The 17668-nt window shown below is 44.2% G+C and overlaps 5 protein-coding genes across 10 annotated transcripts in view; 3 read left to right on the top strand and 2 right to left on the bottom strand.

The window, feature by feature from the left end:
* Nucleotides 1-3540, bottom strand: part of gcc1 (GRIP and coiled-coil domain containing 1) — a 4710-nt gene extending 1170 nt beyond the window's left edge. The window contains exons 1-4 of the mRNA XM_008294189.1: nt 3368-3540; nt 2301-2758; nt 1441-2088; nt 10-1307 (exon numbers count right to left, since the gene is read on the bottom strand). Coding sequence (XP_008292411.1) covers nt 51-1307; nt 1441-2088; nt 2301-2666 — 2271 coding nt within the window. The 5' untranslated portion in view covers nt 2667-2758; nt 3368-3540 and the 3' untranslated portion in view covers nt 10-50. The remainder of the gene's footprint in view (nt 1-9; nt 1308-1440; nt 2089-2300; nt 2759-3367) is intronic.
* A 1105-nt stretch (nt 3541-4645) lies between these two features.
* Nucleotides 4646-8116, top strand: LOC103366451 (ADP-ribosylation factor 4). Its single transcript, XM_008294188.1, has 6 exons — nt 4646-4893; nt 5207-5287; nt 6411-6520; nt 6638-6709; nt 6803-6928; nt 7492-8116. Exons 1-6 carry the CDS (start codon nt 4827-4829, stop codon nt 7576-7578), a joined length of 543 nt encoding a protein of 180 aa, XP_008292410.1. The 5' UTR covers nt 4646-4826; the 3' UTR covers nt 7579-8116.
* Nucleotides 8117-8870: 754 nt separating this feature from the next.
* Nucleotides 8871-10395, bottom strand: lamtor4 (late endosomal/lysosomal adaptor, MAPK and MTOR activator 4). The gene is made up of 4 exons (XM_008294186.1): nt 10313-10395; nt 10065-10148; nt 9181-9298; nt 8871-9081 (listed from the first exon to the last, which is right to left on the bottom strand). The coding sequence occupies exons 1-4, from the start codon at nt 10313-10315 to the stop codon at nt 8984-8986; spliced, it is 303 nt and encodes a 100-aa protein (XP_008292408.1). The 5' UTR covers nt 10316-10395; the 3' UTR covers nt 8871-8983.
* A 969-nt stretch (nt 10396-11364) lies between these two features.
* On the top strand, nt 11365-13357 carry atp6v1f (ATPase H+ transporting V1 subunit F). The gene is made up of 2 exons (XM_008294185.1): nt 11365-11628; nt 12868-13357. Exons 1-2 carry the CDS (start codon nt 11471-11473, stop codon nt 13067-13069), a joined length of 360 nt encoding a protein of 119 aa, XP_008292407.1. The 5' UTR covers nt 11365-11470; the 3' UTR covers nt 13070-13357.
* Nucleotides 13358-14474: 1117 nt separating this feature from the next.
* The window catches only part of LOC103366447 (uncharacterized), a 5898-nt gene continuing 2704 nt past the window's right edge, over nt 14475-17668 (top strand). For 2 of the 6 annotated variants that reach the window (XM_008294179.1, XM_008294182.1), the window contains exons 1-8: nt 14475-14593; nt 14666-14731; nt 15518-15565; nt 15869-15931; nt 16366-16413; nt 16724-16774; nt 16856-16879; nt 16972-16986. In XM_008294179.1, coding sequence (XP_008292401.1) covers nt 14499-14593; nt 14666-14731; nt 15518-15565; nt 15869-15931; nt 16366-16413; nt 16724-16774; nt 16856-16879; nt 16972-16986 — 410 coding nt within the window. In that variant the 5' untranslated portion in view covers nt 14475-14498. The remainder of the gene's footprint in view (nt 14594-14665; nt 14732-15517; nt 15566-15868; nt 15932-16365; nt 16414-16723; nt 16775-16855; nt 16880-16971; nt 16987-17668) is intronic. The other 4 variants (XM_008294180.1, XM_008294183.1, XM_008294184.1 and 1 more) reach the window with 3 other exon arrangements.

Here is a 17668-nt window from a genome sequence, read left to right on the forward strand (position 1 = left end):
GTGTTCTACCTCCTGTTGGGGCTCCACCAGGTGGTCTTTCTTCAAGTGTTCTACCTCCGGTTGGGGACCCACCACGTTGGCCCCTGCAGCCTCATGACGTCGTGCTTCTCCTGGGGGCTGAAGTGCAGGATGGTCAGGATGGCGTTGAGCGTCTGCGTCCTGCCGCTGGCGTCCTGCAGCGTCAGGAACCTGTAGATGACGTTCTTCAGGTACTCCATGTTGGCGCCCTCTCGGCTCTGGTCCCGGATCAGTTTGTCGAGCCGTCCTCGCAGCTCCGACGCCTCCTCGTCGTGGCGCTCCCCGTTGGCGATGAGCTTGGCCTGCAGCTGGTGGACGTCCTCCTCCAGCCGGTTCTTCTGCCGTCGCAGGCCGCCGACCTCCACCTCCTTCCGGGCGAGCTGCTCGGCGTACAGCAGCAGCGTGGACTCGGTGGGCGTGGCCTGCCGCAGGGCCTGGCTGATGACGTCGCCCTCGCTCTCCGGATCAGCTGCCTGCACGTCGTCGGCCATGTTGTCAGTGTTGTAGCTGCAGGTGAGCACGGCGGCCCGAAGCCTCTCCAGCTCCTGGTCCTTCTCGTCCAGCAGCGCCATGGTCCTCTCTCTCTGTTTGTGTAGCTCCGCCTCCAGGCGCAGCAGCTCATCGCGGTGCAGCGTCTCCGCCCGCTCCACGTCTTGCTTGTGGGCGTGTTGCTGCGCTGCTGCCTGCTGCTGCCGCTCCTCCAGCTGCTGCCGGTGGCGCGCCTCGGCCTCGTCGCTCTGGATGCGCAGGTTGATGTACTTCTCCCTGAGCTCCGACAGCTGGTCCCGGACCTCCTCCAGCTCCTTGGCCTGGCAGCCATCTTTAGCGTTCTTGTTCTTCAGCACCACCTGCGCTCGTAGCTTGTAGCGCTCAAACTCTTCCTTCACCTGGCGAAGCTCCTGCTGGTAAACCAGCGCCGAGGTTCTGTCCTCCGTCTCCGTCTCCGCCAGGTCCTGGATGTTGAGGTCGGGGTTCCTCTGAGACGCCATCAGCAGCAGCTTCTTCACCTTCTGCAGCTTCTCCTTCAACACGCCGACGTCCAGCTGCGACTCGTCCAGACTGAGGTCGATGGACGACCTGCTGGAGGCGGCGATGGCCAGCGTTTTGTTCTCGGTGTCGAGCTGCAGGATGCGATCTCTGAGCCTCTGGGCCGTCTGCTGGTCTCGCTGCTTCGCCTTCTCGCAGGATCCCAGCAGCTCCGACAGCTCCGACACTCGCTGCTCCAGACCGGCGACACGCAGCTCCGCAGCCTGAGCACGCTCACGAGCACGCTCCTCCGCCTCGCACACCTGCAACACAACAACCAGAAGACAGTCACCAGGACTGGTTTAGCTAGTGTTTAGTTAAGCTAGTTAGTGTCATTCTCATGGTCTCGCTGTAGATCTGATGGTTAGTTTAGTTGGTCTGGTTAGCTGCTCTCACCTTCCTGGTCTCGTTGTGGATCTGCTGCTGGAAATGCTCCTTCAGCTCCTTCATCTCCTGCTGCAGCTCATCCACTCTGGGATCTGGTTTCTTCTGGTCGTCCTCGGCGGCCTGCAGCCTCCTCCTCAGCTCGTCTCGCTCCTCCCTCACCTGGCTCAGGTGTGCCTCGGACTCCGCCCCCCGGTCCACGGCCTGTGATGTCACGAGGAGGGCGGTGCTTGCGTCCTGCAGGCGCAGCTCTGCGTCCTGTCGCAGGTCTCTCTCCTGCTGCAGGATGCGCTGCAGCTCTCGCAGCTGCTGGACGTGGTCTCCCTGCTCCTGCTCCCTCTCGTGCTGCTGCGTGATGATGCGAGCGCGACTCTCGGCCACCTGCTGCTGCAGAGCGCTCAGCTCCGCCTCCTGCTGTGATGTCACGACGACCAGCCGCTCCTGCAGGTCCTCCACTTCCTGCTTCAGCTGACGCTTGTCGGCCAGGAAGTTCGCCTCCATCCGGGACTTCTCCTGCGTCACCGTGGCCAGAGCGTTGGTGAGCGTGCTCAGTTGGCTCTTCAGCTGGGCAACTCGGCGGTCCGCCTCCACACTGGGAGGGGGCGTGGCCTGCTGCTGCTCCGCCCCCACGCAGCTGCTCTCAGAGCTGCTGGCGTCAGGCTGCAGAACAAACGTCAGCATGTTAAACTGCTGCAGTTACTTTTATTTGACTCCGTCACCCTCAAATAAAGCGATAAAGGCAGCAGCAGCATTTCCTGCTCCTATCTAACAAACACGCTTCCTTATTGTCTTTGTTACGTATTTTTCTAGTTGCCGTGGAAACAGACCCTGACGACACCATCAGCTCGCTGACTGTAACTTGTAGAACGTACCGTTGAGCTGGACCTTCCTCCCGGTTCTGTCTGGTCCTCCTCACTCTGGTCCCCCTTGGCGGTCTCACTCGGCGTGTCCACCGACGCCGCTGTGTCCACGCTGTCCTCGCTGTGCAGCGAGCAGCCGTCCTCCGGGAGGTCTGGGGCGTCCTGGCCCTGCTGGTTCTGGTCCACGTCCTGGGTCACCGTCAGGACCTTCAGACTGGCCTCTAGAGCCTCCTTCTCCTTCAGGAGACTCTTGTAGGCCTGGACCACATCCTTGAAGCGGGTCTGGTACTGGACCAGCTGCTTCTTCTGGGACTCGATGGTGTCCAGCAGCTCCTTCCTGCCGGGTCCGCCCCCAAAACTCATCCCAAACTTCTCCATGGCTCTGCTGGTCCACTGGAGTCAGATCAGACTAGATCCACCATCACCAGGGTCAGAACCGTTCCTCTGGGTCTTGTGGAGGTTTGCTGGTCCTGAAAGGAACCAGACTTCATCAGGAACCTTTATGGATGAGTGATCAATAACTACGACCACAGAACTGATCACTGCTGTTGCCTCCAATGAAATCAGTCACAGTTGAAATTATTCCCTAATTTATTAGTTTATTGATCAACAGACGGACAGCGAGGATCAGCTGGTTGGTACATGTTGATCACGTATTGATTATTGATTCTTCCTGTTTAACGCTTTGTTTTGTGACTTTCTTTCACAGGAAAGTCTTTCAGTTTTAAAATAACTGAAGTTTGTGTTGAAGCAGCTTCACGTGAAAACACTGATCGACTCAAAACAGGGAAACTCAGAATATAAATTCACTTTTAAAGAACAAATACACAAAAATACAGGAAGTACATCAGAACACAACAGATGGCTTCAGAGCTTCAGAGCTTCTGTGTTTCTCTCTGAGTGTAAATCTGACTTCAGCTCATTAATTTGACTTTATTTAGCTTCTCAGCTGATTATTTTGGCAGTTTTGAGCTTAGATGTTTGATAAATGTTGGTTTTTTTCTGTGTTGAACTCAGTTGGAAGCTGTCAGACTGAATCAGCTGGAAGTCACTGAGCCACAGCTTTGATCGGTTCTTACCTGATAATCAGCTGACTGACGAACGAGCCGCGGACTGGAACCAAACCCAGAAATACCTGGAATCGGTCCACGTCGAACCCGGAAACACAAAACCTGCAAATGTGAAACGTTTCGATACAAAATCCTCCTCAGTGTTTCATCTGTCAACAGCCGCCATGTTGGACTGAGCCGGACGTGGAAGAGCAGGAGGAGGCGGGGCTTCGGTGCTGCGTTCAGGGACGTCAGGAAAAAAATCAATAGATAAATGACTATTAGACTTACTGTTATGAGCAGAAACAACAATTAGATACAACAAACAAATAACACAATAATATCGTAAAATACGTTATTATGTGCAAAACAAATTTTATTTTTAACACAAGTTTCTTTACAGGACAAGAATAATTAAAAGACAGTAAAAAGAAAATCTCCTGCAAACGTGATTTTATAAATTAGTCAATAAAAAGAAATGCTGTCATAAATAAATAAAAGCAGCGAGGAAACAGCAGAGACGGAATAGATAAAAAGTTTTTGTTTGTTTTTTTTTAAAGAAGAGGGAAAATTAAATAAATAAAACATTTATGACTTTAATTGTTATTGATAATATTAAATAGATTGATAAATAAAGTTGATTCAAAACAATAATAATAACTTTATAGTTAACAAAGTCAACTTTATAATAAAACAGCTCAATTCAATAAATGAAATTAATTCTAAAAATTATAGATTATATCTTTTCAATTTGTTTTAAACATTATGTCCCCAAAAATACTGCATTATTAATGAACAATAAAGACGAGTAAAAACAATAGTGATAATAACTCGTGAGAAATGCAGTATTTATTGTTGGTTTTTCAGTAAAGTTGATTGTTTGGGTTGAAAAATTTTTTTAAATTAATGGTAATTTTATTTTAATTTTATTTTGTACAAGGTTTAGAAACAATAAAGACTGGAAACCATTTAAAAAATGAATATATTGCCAAACATTGTTTTAATCTCTTGAATGCATTTTGTCACCAACATGTAAACCTTCAATCTTTAAATATTTAATCTGTGTTGAAAGAATTTGTGCAAATCAATCTCCTGAGAATGTGCAGTGTTACATGGTGCCATGTAAACAACGTATAAACTGATAAATATAACCGTTAATCTTCTGTTAACGCTTTATAAATAAATATTAAACCCGTACAGCCTGTCAGACTGAAGATTAAAGCTGTAATCTACAGGGTTTCCAGGGGACCTAAACGCAGCATTGTGCACCGCGCTGCCAATAAAGTTTTGTTCAAAGCAGTGACGTAAATTATTCCGCGTTGGCCTGGACGTGGCACCGAGGAGGAGCCGCCGTTCTCCGCCTGTTTTCTCCGCTCGTCTACCCGCTGTTCTCCGCCCGTTCTCCGGCTCCGACCAGCAGCTTCCCCCGGACCGACCGGCCGACTCTCCCCGCCAGGTGTTGCCTAACCGCCCGGGACTCTCGCTGAAGATGGGTCTGACCATCTCGTCTCTGTTCTCCAAGCTCTTCGGGAAGAAGCAGATGAGGATACTGATGGGTGAGCGCCGAGGCTAAGCTAACTAGCTGCGAGCTAACCGGCCGAGCACCGGCGGCGGGATGAAAACCCGCTCCGCTGCCCGAGTGAAATGTTAAAACAGAATAATTTAACTTTATTGGAGGTTGTAACGTCCGGCTGGAGTGAAGTCTAACTCTAAATTTAACTGCAAATGTTAAAAGCATCCGCTAACAGCGCTAGCCGCCTGTGCTAGCGCTGGGAGGTAACGGTCAGGTAACGGTCGGAAACCGTTTTAATGTGTTCACGTGAAGCTTCACCGGCAGCCACGTCTAATCCGGTCTCTGTGCCTCCGCAGTCGGTTTGGACGCAGCCGGTAAAACCACGATCCTGTACAAGCTGAAGCTCGGAGAGATCGTCACCACCATCCCAACTATCGGTGAGTAATCGATCATCGATCGGCAGGTGAGCCCGCGTGTCCAGGTGACAGCGGCGTCCCCCCGTCAGACAGGTGAGCGGAGAGCTGAGTCAGCGGCCGGCGGGGTCACGTGACCGACCTCAGCGATCGATTAGTGTAGCTGTCAGATGTTGACACACAGGAAGTGATCAGTGTGTTGTTGTGTGACTATTTGTTGTTGTTTTGTGTGTATTTGTGGTCATTTTGTGTTGTTTTGTGTTTTGTTTTGTTTTTTTTACCAGATTGTGGTCGTTTTGTGTCTCTTTGTGAATGTTTATGTCTGTTTGCTGTAGTTTTTTGTCTCTTTGTGGTGAATTTCTGTGTCTTTGTGGTTGTTTTGTGTCTCGTTGTGTTGGTGGACGTAAGCCTGTGTGTTTCTGAACTTGTCACTCGGTGATGTTCCAGCTCTCCTGGTTTCATTCTCTCGTCTTCCCAAACAAACACAACCTTTGTGTCTGATTTGTCAGAACCTTCATCTCATTTTTCTGTGTTTCCACTCATCCAGCAGCTTCTGAACTCGTCTGTAGATCAGTGAAATCAATCCTCGGTTTTCATCGCTCAGTGACTTCAGAAAGCGTTCCTAATGTTCCTGCTGTCTGCGTTCAGACTGAAGCACCTGTTTCCACCTGGTCCGTGTTCTTATCAGTCTCTGGTTTCACTTTTATCACGAGACACATCAGCGGCCTGCCGGGATCAGTCCACTGTGGCAGCAGGAAGCTGTGAAGCTCCAACAGCTGATGGAGGCCGTTTGACTTGTTTAACATTTACTGAACATTTACTGGGAGAGAGAAGCAGAAGAGTTTTAAAAGTTTGGTTATTTTGTTTTTAACAGAATGAACTGAGATCTGGGTCTGTTTTTATTTATGGGCTGCAGCAGTAGCCCGGATCTGTTGTGTACAACAGATTAGTTTTGTGTATTTAATGTCACAAAATGTCTGAGTTGAGTTTTCCTTCACATAGACAGACGTTTCCACCACAAGTTAAACAGCTGAACAGAGAACGCAGGAGATTCACTGTTTGAGTTTAAGGTTTTAAACTAAAGTTGTGTTTCAGTGTTTGAACCGTTTTGTGTCTGATTTCAAACTGGTTGGTGTTCGTGTCGCAGGTTTTAACGTGGAGACGGTGGAGTACAAGAACATCTGCTTCACAGTCTGGGACGTCGGCGGTCAGGACAAGATCAGGCCTCTGTGGAGACACTACTTCCAGAACACACAGGTACAGAACCAGAACACAGGAAACCTGCAGAACTCAGGTTCTGTGGGACTCGTAGGACACAAACAGCTGCTACTGTGTTGATGTTATTGGCGATCAATAACCTGCCGCTCCGTTCAGGGTCTGATCTTCGTGGTGGACAGCAACGACAGAGAGAGAGTAGCAGAGTCGGCAGAGGAGCTCGGCAAGATGGTGAGGAACACCTTCCGGGCTTTTAATCTGTGACATGGTTCAGGTGATTTGGCTCCGCCCACTGAGGTCACATGACTCCCTCTCTCCCCGCAGGTCCAGGAGGACGAGCTGAAGGAGGCGGTGCTTCTGGTGTTCGCCAACAAACAGGATCTTCCCAACGCCATGGGAGTCAGCGAGCTCACCGACAAACTGGGTCTGCACAGCATGCGCAGCAGAACCGTAAGATCAATAATCAATCAATACGTCTGCATGTAGCGCACACGGAGAGACGGACTGAGGCTGTGCAGCAGGATCAATAACCATCGATAGATCAATAGAACACAAGCCAGTTGACCTGCTGCTGGAGAATCAGATCAAACAGTTTAGTGTGATCACTTTTATTATAGATATTGATCAGTTTATGATCAGTTTCATAATCAGACTGATTGGTTTCTGATCAATTTCTGGTCGGATTGATCAGTTACGTCATCAGGTTGCTCAGGTTCTGATTGATCGCAGCTCTCACCTGCTGTGTCGTCGCTGGTTTCTGATCAGTTTGATCACTTTCTGACCAGATTTCTCATCAGTTTAAGTTTGGAAGCAAATTGATCAGTTTATGACCAGATTATTGATCACATTGATCAGTTTTATAATCGGATTGAGTAGCTTCTGATCAGTCTCAGTTTGTTATCGCACTGATCGGTTTGATCGATCAGGGCTCTGACCGTGTTGTTGTTTATTTTAGATCAGTTTTCTAATGATTGATCGGTTTGATTGATCTCTGTGTCCTCGTTGTGTTGCAGTGGCACGTCCAGGCCACCTGTGCCACTCAGGGTACAGGTCTTTACGAGGGTCTGGACTGGTTGTCCAACGAGCTGTCGAAACGCTAAACCACCTGACAGGAAGCAGGAAGCAGCAGACTGATGTCACCGACTGATGTCACCGACTGATGTCACCGTGTACAAACGGAGGGGGAGGAGCTTCACAGGACTGTTTGGTTTCTTCTTTTTTTTTAAATTATAAATGTGTGTCTGTAGGAGGAAGTGATGTCATGGACTCTGAGCTCACCTTGATTTCCCATCATCCTCTTCTTCTTCTTCTTTTTCTGTTCTTCCTGCAGGTTTTTGGGGGTTTTTTTCTTTTAATCCGCATGTTTTAACTCATGTGACAGGATGTTGTGGAAGAGGAGGGGCGGGGCTTACAGCAGGTGACAGTCACCTGGGGGGCCAGGTGGGCGGAGTTTATGGCAGGTGCCCGTTACCTGGAGGTCAGGGGGCGGGGTTAATGGCAGGTGACAGTCACCTGGTCGTGTGATGACTCATTCCACAGAGCCGAGCCTGTCGGCCTCGTCATTCCTTATTAATGTGAAGAAGAAGAAACGCAGCGACAACGATGATGCAATAAAGGTTTTTTTTTTCTTCTCACGTGTTTCTGAAGTTTGTTCTGAATTTATTCAAAGTTTATTTACAGGTTAGGATCTTTATTTTGCTCAAAATGCTTCTGAAATGTGGTTGAAATGTTCTAAACTTATTTGAATTAGATTTAAATGTGTTTATGTGAAATTCTCCCTAAATTTATATTATTTTAAATGTATTCTACAAATATTCTAAACTTATTTAAATAAGCTTTAAATGTATTGAAAACTCCTCATTTTTTTTCTAAATATGTTCTAAATTTATTTGTTTTTAGTTTATTGTAAATTCCAGATTATTTACTGTGTTTTTCTGCCGCTTTCAGCTTTTAATTATTTTCATAATGAACGTTTTCTTCTGGAGTTTCTCATGTTGCCGCCAGACGTTTTGTTTTTATGAGGAATTATTCACTTTTCTACTTATTTCCTAAACTGATCTTGTTTCAATGTGGCGGCTGGTTGGTTCGGAGATGTTTTGTTTAGGTTTTCAAATCGTTTAAAACCTCGTTAAACATCTAAAGTCTCATTAAAACGAAGACGCTTGAAACGTTTCCTCGTGACTTTGAGCTAAATGTCACGAGATGCTTCTGTTTGTACTGAGAACTTTAAATTAGTTTTTCCATGAAATCCTGAAACTACTAAATTATTGAAGTTATGTTATCAGTTAATATGTAAGTTTGTATTATTTTTTCTAACCTTTTATTAGATCCGAGATCAAAAAGATTTGATCAATCAGGATTAAATTTAAAACACTGATCAGCTGAAACGACAAAAGATTCAAATAATTTTATTTTACAGAAAAAGCAAACGCAAACATCCTAGTGTCAAACAAACTGCAGTCACACCTTCATCTTCATCACCACCTGACCTCCACCTGTCCGTCCTCACACACTGATTGGTTCGTGCTGGTTGTTGTGACGTTTCACCACAAACACCTTCTGACCAGAAACTGTCACCGTGTAGACGAAGTCCTCCAGAATCACTGAGGACACACAAGACAGGTGAGTCCAGGTGAGTCACCTCCACACTGCGCTTTCAGATCGATCAGTTTCCTATCAGGCATCGATCGTTGCGTCCATACCTGACATCCGTTTGAAGGGCGGATCAGCTGACCCCGGTAACCTGAAGCGACTCGCCGTCCGGACCATCTGCATCATCACACCTGCTGTGTGCTCGTCGTTCTCCAGCTCACCTGCAGACTGGACAGGTGAGAGCAGGCTGATCAGACTGGTCATCAATAATTCTGTTTCTGTTGTATGTTTATTTAAAGTCTCACATGCAAAGAGTGTTTTAGGAGGAACAAACCAAACCTCAATAAAAGAATCGCCAGTTTTTACATTTTCTACTGTTGATTCTTTGCAGAAGTTCACAATAATGAAAACTAATTAAAATCACGTTGAACTGATGTCATATCATTGTAGTAATATCTGATAACAGATTTCTGAATCCAGCCACTAAATTAAATGTTTTCAGTTTAGTAGGTTACAGTTAACAGGAATCTAAATGTGAATGTAGTTTGGTGCTCCTGTATATTAATGCCAACTTTATCCACCCTGACGTGACTTAACCAAAACACCAGACTACATTCACAAACCGCGCAATTTAATCCCTTGACAACTTAACTGAAGATTTTAAAACGGAAGCAAACAAGCTGGGAGTAAATATTAACTGGTATTTAAAGGGACGTGGGAATGAACACCAAACTGCATTCAGAAATCGAGCATTTTAAGGTTTTCTTTACTGTTACTTAGTTCTGTTATCCGAGTGTTAAAATGAGCAGTAATGAGAAGCTTTATGTCAATGCGGTTCATGAATAACGCGGAATAACCCAGCAGGTCCAACCAAAACAGAAAATGTTCCGACTGTTGGTGCACTGACTGAATCTTAAATAGGATTAACGTGAATGTTAAATCTGCAGAAATGTGAATGGAGTTTGGCGCGCTGCTGTTTCCAGGTGACACTCACGGCCAGAACTCCGTCCTCACTGATAACCAGGTAGCCGAGCTGATCCGGGATCCGCTCCAGACCCGCAGTGAGCGCAGCGGTGGTCTGAAACAGGAGGAGGGCAGGTGAGCTAACAGGCTAACAGGCTAACCAGCGTCACTAAACTCTACACGTGTGAAGTTTGAGTTCCCTGAACGTCACACGGTTGAAATGAACGCAATAAAAACTTAATAAAAGTCAAAAATAAAAGTTTAAACCGTCAAACTCACCATCTTTCTTCCTCTTCTGTTCCTACAAACTGCAGCTCTGCACCATTTCCTGTTTCTGCTGGATTTTTCACGTGACTGCTGAGGCCTTCAAGTGCTGTCGGACAAAACATTAAATTCCTATTAAAAATACCTCAAACTGGTGTGTTAGCGGCAGATTTAACTTCTGTTAAACGAGTTCAGAGAACAAACAGCTAAAACACCTAAAAACAGAAGACTATTGAATGGAGGCTGGTGTCAGTTTGATCTCAGCAGGCAGAGAGGCTGGACCCAAACACATCACACCAGACTCCATTCAGATTTTAGCAAATTAAAATTAATGTTAATTTTCGGATAATATCGTCATCGATTGTTCATAGGTTTGCTGAAATGTTTTATTTAGGTCACATTTGTTGCTTTTTGATTATTTTTGTTCTAGTCTGAGAGTAAACACCCGGGATTACGTGTATTTTCAACCCTTGCAGTAGACGATGAATGAGGCTTTAAATGAGCTGTTTTTTGAACGGAGTCTGGTTCAAACACTATCAGCCGGAGTCAGCCAGTGAACAAGCGGATTATTGAATCTATAATTTTGCTGATTTTTAACCAGATTCTGGTTCAGAGACAGATAGGTTCAGTTTAAACTCGCTGGTTGTTGAATACATTCTGCTTTAGTCGCTGTGCTTCTGTTAGATGTATTCAGGCAGTAAATAAATCTTGTGTGAATATTTAAGTTTGCCGATATTTGAACAGACCCTGGCACAGGCACAGATTGTCTTAATGAACGTCCTTCCTTCTTTTGTCCATTTTTACTACGGAAAATAAAAATAAAAAGTGTGATGGTCTAATATACACCGAGTCCGTGAAGGCAGCACAGTGCGGCCTAAACATGACGTCAGTGTATTTTATTTTAATAAAATAAGAAAAAACAATCAAGAACTTTGCTATAAAATAAAACTAAAGCAGCAGGTTTTCTTTAATTTATTTCACGGTCAGAACATTTATTTAAATTAAAATTTAAATAAATAAATAAATAATCGTTTCCGGTTGCTGGGGGCGCTGGACCGAACCGGAAGTGACTGTCAGCTGACCTCCTCACATGACCCGCAGACTCCGTCCGCACCGAGCTGATCCGTCCTGCCCGTTTTCTCCGTTAATCACCGGGACACCTGCAGCTCCGGGATGGCCGGCCGCGGTAAGCTCATCGCCGTTATCGGGGACGAGGACACGTGCACGGGCTTCCTGCTCGGCGGCATCGGCGAGCTGAACAAGAACCGAAAACCGAATTTCCTGGTGGTGGAGAAGGACACGAGCATCACGGAGATCGAGGAGACCTTCAAGTAAGAAGGAAAACAACAACACACGGCCTGGGCCAGAGTCCGTCTAAAAATCATCTCATTTAAAGATTCAGTTATCATCTCATCTGTCTGCTGAATGCGTCTAAAACATACTGACTGAACCAGAGTCCGTCTAAAAATCTGCTAATTTAAGGATTCATGCAGTGACTGACTTCGTCTAAAGCGCACACTATGACTGGACCAGACTCTGTTCAAAAATCTGCTAATTTAAGGATTCATGCAGCCACTGAATACATCAGATGCACACTTAGTCTGAATTAATCTCCTTTAAAGAATAATTTATCATCAAATTCAGTGTCTAAACCAGAGTCCGTTCAATCAGACGCCATATTTAAGGATTCATTCAATGACTGAACACATCTAATACACATACTGTGACTGAACCAGTGTCTGTTCAAAAATCATCTAATTTAAGGATTCATGGCTGAATACATCAACTATACACTGAACCAGAGTCTGTTCGACAAATTGCCGGTTTAAAAATCTGCCAGTGATAAATTCAGATATTAGCCAATTTAAAAATATCTTCTCATTCACTGACCGAATAGATCTATTATTAAAACCACTTTGACTCATATGACTGGAAATATTAAATCAGTAGAAATCTGAAAGGAGTTTGGTGTAATTTTGCACAGTTGTACAAACAGGGAAGTTGTGGCATTCCTCCTCATGAGGTTTAGTTTTTATATTAACTGCCGTATGAAGCTCCAGCCTCATTTCTCTTCACCAGTACAGTGTTAAATGGACAGAACTCTGAATGGAGTTTGGTGGGACATTTTGAAGGCCAAACCAAACTCCATGAAGACAACATCTATTTTTAAGGTACTGTAACCAGTTTTTACCTGGTTTTAGACTAGACTGGTTTTGGATCTGGTTTTAGACTGGTTTAGGATTTTTTTCAGGTTCGTTTTAGACTGGGTTTTGCCCTGGATTTGGATTGACGCCACATTTACACATATAAAAAGCAACACTGAATTGAAGGATGTTTGAATGGAGTTTGGTTTAGTGTTGTACAGCTTCATGAACCCTCACACCAAACTCCATTCAAAAATGAAGCAGTTTTAATGTTCCTTCTTTATAGTATTTCCTTGTGGACATAACTCTGAAGTACTATCTCATGTTTTCTGGTGTTTATATTGGTTCCTGTGTTGACCTTCAGCTGTTAAATGTGTATAAATGTGAATGGACTCTGGCTGACCGATCGTCTTTGCGTCTCTGCAGGAGCTTCTTGGCGCGTAACGATATCGGCATCATCCTGATCAACCAGTTCATCGCCGAGATGATCCGCCACGCCATCGACGCCCACATGCAGTCGATCCCGGCCGTGCTGGAGATCCCGTCCAAGGAGCATCCGTACGACGCCTCCAAGGACTCCATCCTGCGCCGGGCCAAGGGCATGTTCTCGGCCGACGACTTCCGATAAACGGCGTCAACCTGCGACGTTGCTGATGTGTTGTTGTTGTGATTAATAGATGAGCTGTCAGTGTATTGATCATCCTTGTTCTGTGTTTACTTTGTCCTCCTGCTCAGAGCAGCTGATTGATGAACAGTTTCCTCGTGACTCGCCGTCATTCTGTTGTTTTTAGACCAAACCGAGCTGATTCATGTTTACTTCCTCTCAGCTGTTTTCTTTCCTGTTTCTTCCAGATGTGTTAACTTATGAAACTTTAACAGATGTTGGATTCAATAAATTGTTGTTGGTTGTGAAGTGTTTTTGTGTTTGGTCGTCATTTCTGAGCAGAAACATGCGACTGGGCTTTGGACTCGCTGGAGACGGATTCTGCACTTGGCTTAAACTGTTCTGGACTTGTTCTGGACTCGTTTACAGATGGGTTTTTACTGGGCTTTAAACCTGGTTTTGGATTTGGTTTTAGATGTTTTTGACTCTTTTAGACTGGTTTAGTATTTAGTTTGAAACTGGTTTTGGACTCAACTTGGACCTTGTTTTAGACGGGTTTTCGATCTAGTTTAAGCTGGTTTTGGACTTGGTGTTAGACTAGTTTTGGACTCAGGGTTGACTTGTTTTAGATGGGTTTTGACCTAGTTTGAGACTTGGCTTTAGACTAGTTTTAAATAGGTTTTTTTAATGGTTTTAGACAGGTTTCAGATTCATTTTTATTCTGGTTTTGGACTTGTTTCTAGATGGGCCTTTGACATAGTTTTTATAAACTTGGTTTTTCGTCAGATTTTCGACTAGTTTTGGGCTCAAGTTGGACCTGATGGGTTTTACCTAGCTTCAGACTGGTTTTGGACTTATCTGGGGCTGGTTTTGGACTTTCTTCTACCTGGTTTTGATGGGCTTTTTGAGCTAGTTTAGACCTGGGTTTATTCTGGTTTCGTACCTGGACTCTAACGTTCGCTGTAGCAGCTGATCAACATGGACTCTGACTGCACCTGAACAGCTTCAAACAGCAAACTGGAACGTTCTGAGCGTCTGCTGTCCGCTGGACTCGTTGTGTTCTGTGGCCTCCAGTCAGCTGACCTGTTGGGAGGTTCAGGTGTCCAGCGGAGAACCAGCGTGGAGCTCCATCACGTCACAGAGACTCTTTATTTTCCTTTAATCCGTCACCGTGCAGATGTTCGTGACCTCCGATGACAGAACGAACCAACAAACAGCATCGAGGTCGCGGCTGATAACAGAACGTCAATATTGAAACAGCACCGAGGAGCCTCATTAATCGTCCCGCAAACCTTCAGCAAACCTCCAGGTAACCTTCACGCGACCTTCGTCCTTCAGCCGCTGACAGAGTTTGATTTGTGGTTTTAAACTGTGTGAACCTGCTGATGTATAAAAGCTGAGCGTCGGCGAGTCGCCTTCACTCTGAGTGAGGCCTGATCTGGTGTGGATCACCATGACGACCACCACGGCGACGGTGACGATGATGATGATGATGATGATGATGATGGTGGTGGTTTGTGTCTCTGCTGCTTCACTCGGTGGCTCCAGGTGAGTTTCTGCCTCCACAGGTGAGAACAGTGTGTTTAAACGCTGAGACGTTGGTCTGCTTCGTGTCTGCAGACGAGTCGAGACGAACACCACGAGTCCTCAGCGGCTGACGGAGAACCAGGAGAACGTCTCCACCGGGTGAGAACGTCGTTTAAACTGATGGAAACTTTACCTTTTATTTAATTATGCTTTATGAAAGAAAACATCTGGATCATGATCACAGGACTGTCAAGACTATTGTGACAAATACTTTCACAATCACAGGATTTTAAAAAGAAGAATTAAAAGGACAAAGATTTTCACATGAAGCTTCACACGTCCATGTTTATGTATTATATAAAATAATGTTGTTAGAAGATTAGATAAATTCATTATGAAGTCACAGACTAATAAAAACTTGTACTTATGACATTATAATGTGATAAAACTACAAATGTCATAATAAATGTAAATGTGACGCAGATATGGACAATAATTCTTAAACTCTATAAATCAGGTCATCATAAACAATTCAATTTAAATAGTTTATATCTGACAAAAGTTAAAAATGAGATAAATTCAAATAGTAGTTATTATAAATGTGGTTATTTTAGAGTCATGATCTTGTTCAACTAATTAAAAACTGTAATTGTTCAGGACTGCATTAGAAAAGTGTTTGATTTTAGAGGCGATTCTTTCTACAGTTTAAAAACAAAACAGGTTGAAAGGTGAAGATTTTTAGACAGATTAAAGTTCTCAGATGACAGTTTGATTAATATGAGATTAAAGTTGAGTCTTTTTCTGTTGAGCTTCTGTAAAATGTTTCCTGATGAATTCAGAACTTCATTAGAAAAGTGTCTGATTTTAGAGGCGATTCTGTGAAATGTTGCTGCAGTCCACAGAAGAACAGGTTGGAAAAACAAAGTTCTGTGTTCTGTGTTTCAGACTAAAGTCTCATCAGGACGCCAATGAAACTCTGGACGACTCCATCAGGTCAGTTCATGAACGTTCAGGAAACATTATACGAAACTGAAACCGCCTTCATGTCACAGTTTTACATACAAAGCTTCATTAGAAAAGTGTCCGATTTTAGAGGCAACTCTTCTGCAGTCGAAGCTTTAGGAGTTGGGACAGAGGTTGGTGAAGATGAGGATAAAGTTGAGTGTTTTTCTTGTTTTGCTTCCTAAATGCAGAACTTAATTTGAAAAGTGTCTGATTTTAGAGGCGATACTGTGAAACGTTGCTGCAGTTTTAGGACCAAAAAACATGTTGAAAAATAAAAGCTTTTGGTTTCAGTGTTGTGTTCTTCAGACCTGAGCCTCATGAGGACGTCAACAAAACTGTGGTCGACGCCACGAGGTCAGTTCATGAATATTCACAACACATTATGAGTTATCTGTTTACAGACTGTTGATTGTTGTTTCTTGATTCATTCAGAACTTCATTGGAGAAGCGTCTGATTTCAGAGACGATTCTTGCAGCAGTTTTATTATGGAACAAGTTGAAAGATAACGTTTAGACATTAGGACAGACTTGTGTTCAGAGTTTGGGTATTAACAGATTAAAGTTGAGCATTTTTCTATCAACTGTCACTCGACAAATACAAAACGTCGTTTATTTTAGAAACAACACTGTGAAAATGTTGCTGCACTCTTAGAACAGAAGATTAAAATGAAATGTTTTCGTGCTCTGAGATGTTTGGTTATGATGAAAAGAAAGTTTTGTGTTTTTGCGTTGAGCTTCAGTACAAACCCGACCCGCTCAACAGAACCTGGTTCTGTTTTGTTCTTTAGAATCAAGTCTCATCAGGACGTCAACGAAACTCTGGTCGACCCCACGAGGTCAGTTCAGGATGAATGACACAAACACAAAACATCCATCGACATGCTGCAAACTGTTCAGTGTCCTGGTGAATTCAGAGCTTCATTAACAAAGTGTCGGTTCCTGGTGAACATTCAGGACACGTTAAACAAACCTCAAACATCCTTCATGTGTCAGTTTTACAGTCAAAAACATTTTGTTTCTCGACAAACACAGACCTTCATTAGAAAACTATCTGATTTCAGAGACAGTTCTTGTAGTTTCAGAACAGAAACCTGCTGAAAGATGAACGTTTTAATAACGTTTTAATTCTCCTGTTTTTCTTCTCAGAGACTCGGCGTCGAACTCGTCGAGGAACGAAACATCGTTCACGCCGCTCATGTGAGTAAACTCTGTTCTGACCTTTAAAGTCCAGCTGCAGGTTTAAAATCGCCTTCAAACTTCTCTCTGTTTGTTTTCCAGGTTTGTTTTTCCGCTGGACGGCCTGTAAGAGTTTTTTTTTCTCAGTATGTGTTCACACCTGTGGACAGGTGTGTTCACAGGTGTTGGTGAAACGAGTGTTCCTCTCTGTGTTTCAGGGGAACCAGTCAGGAGTACGTCTCTGTTCTGTCACCTTTGACCTCCTACCTCTGTACCGTAATGTGATTGGCTGAGGGAGGCGTCAGTAGGCGGAGCCAAGGAACCTGCTGTTTACCTGTGAAACAGTTTCTGAACGTTATCATGACGTCACTGAGAGACGACAATAGAGTTAAATATATTTAGAAAACCACAACTAGAATGAAACACTGTCAGTTATAAAATATGATCAAGTGAAACAAGACAAATGTAAAAACCTGCAGATGAACTCATTCATCAGGAAACACTTTAAAACTCACATGAAACACGTTTGTTCAGGTTCAGTGAAACCAGAGATGAAGAGAAGCTGCTGATTCTCCTCCAGCTGTCACACTTCACCAACAAGAACTTTATTCAAAAACAGACTTTCTTCAAAAGTCTGATGCTCAACAACAGAAACTTTCAACACATTCAAGTTGAAAAACATCAAGATTCATAAAATTAAAAGACATTAAAATAAAAGAAAACATTAGTACTGATCAGTAATTTGCTGCTTCAGTCTTCGAAGCATTAAATGTTTTTCTTCTTTTTCTTTTTATCAGTATTTTTAAATCAGAAGATGTTTGCAGGTTTTTTTTCATATTTCATTTGTTGTACAAATTATCAGCTTTCTACAAACTGATTCATCTGAACACTCTGATTTAAAACTTAAAGAACATC

Source organism: Stegastes partitus, unplaced genomic scaffold, assembly GCF_000690725.1.
Source record: "Stegastes partitus isolate 25-593 unplaced genomic scaffold, Stegastes_partitus-1.0.2 Scaffold946, whole genome shotgun sequence".
NCBI lineage: Eukaryota > Metazoa > Chordata > Actinopteri > Pomacentridae > Stegastes > Stegastes partitus.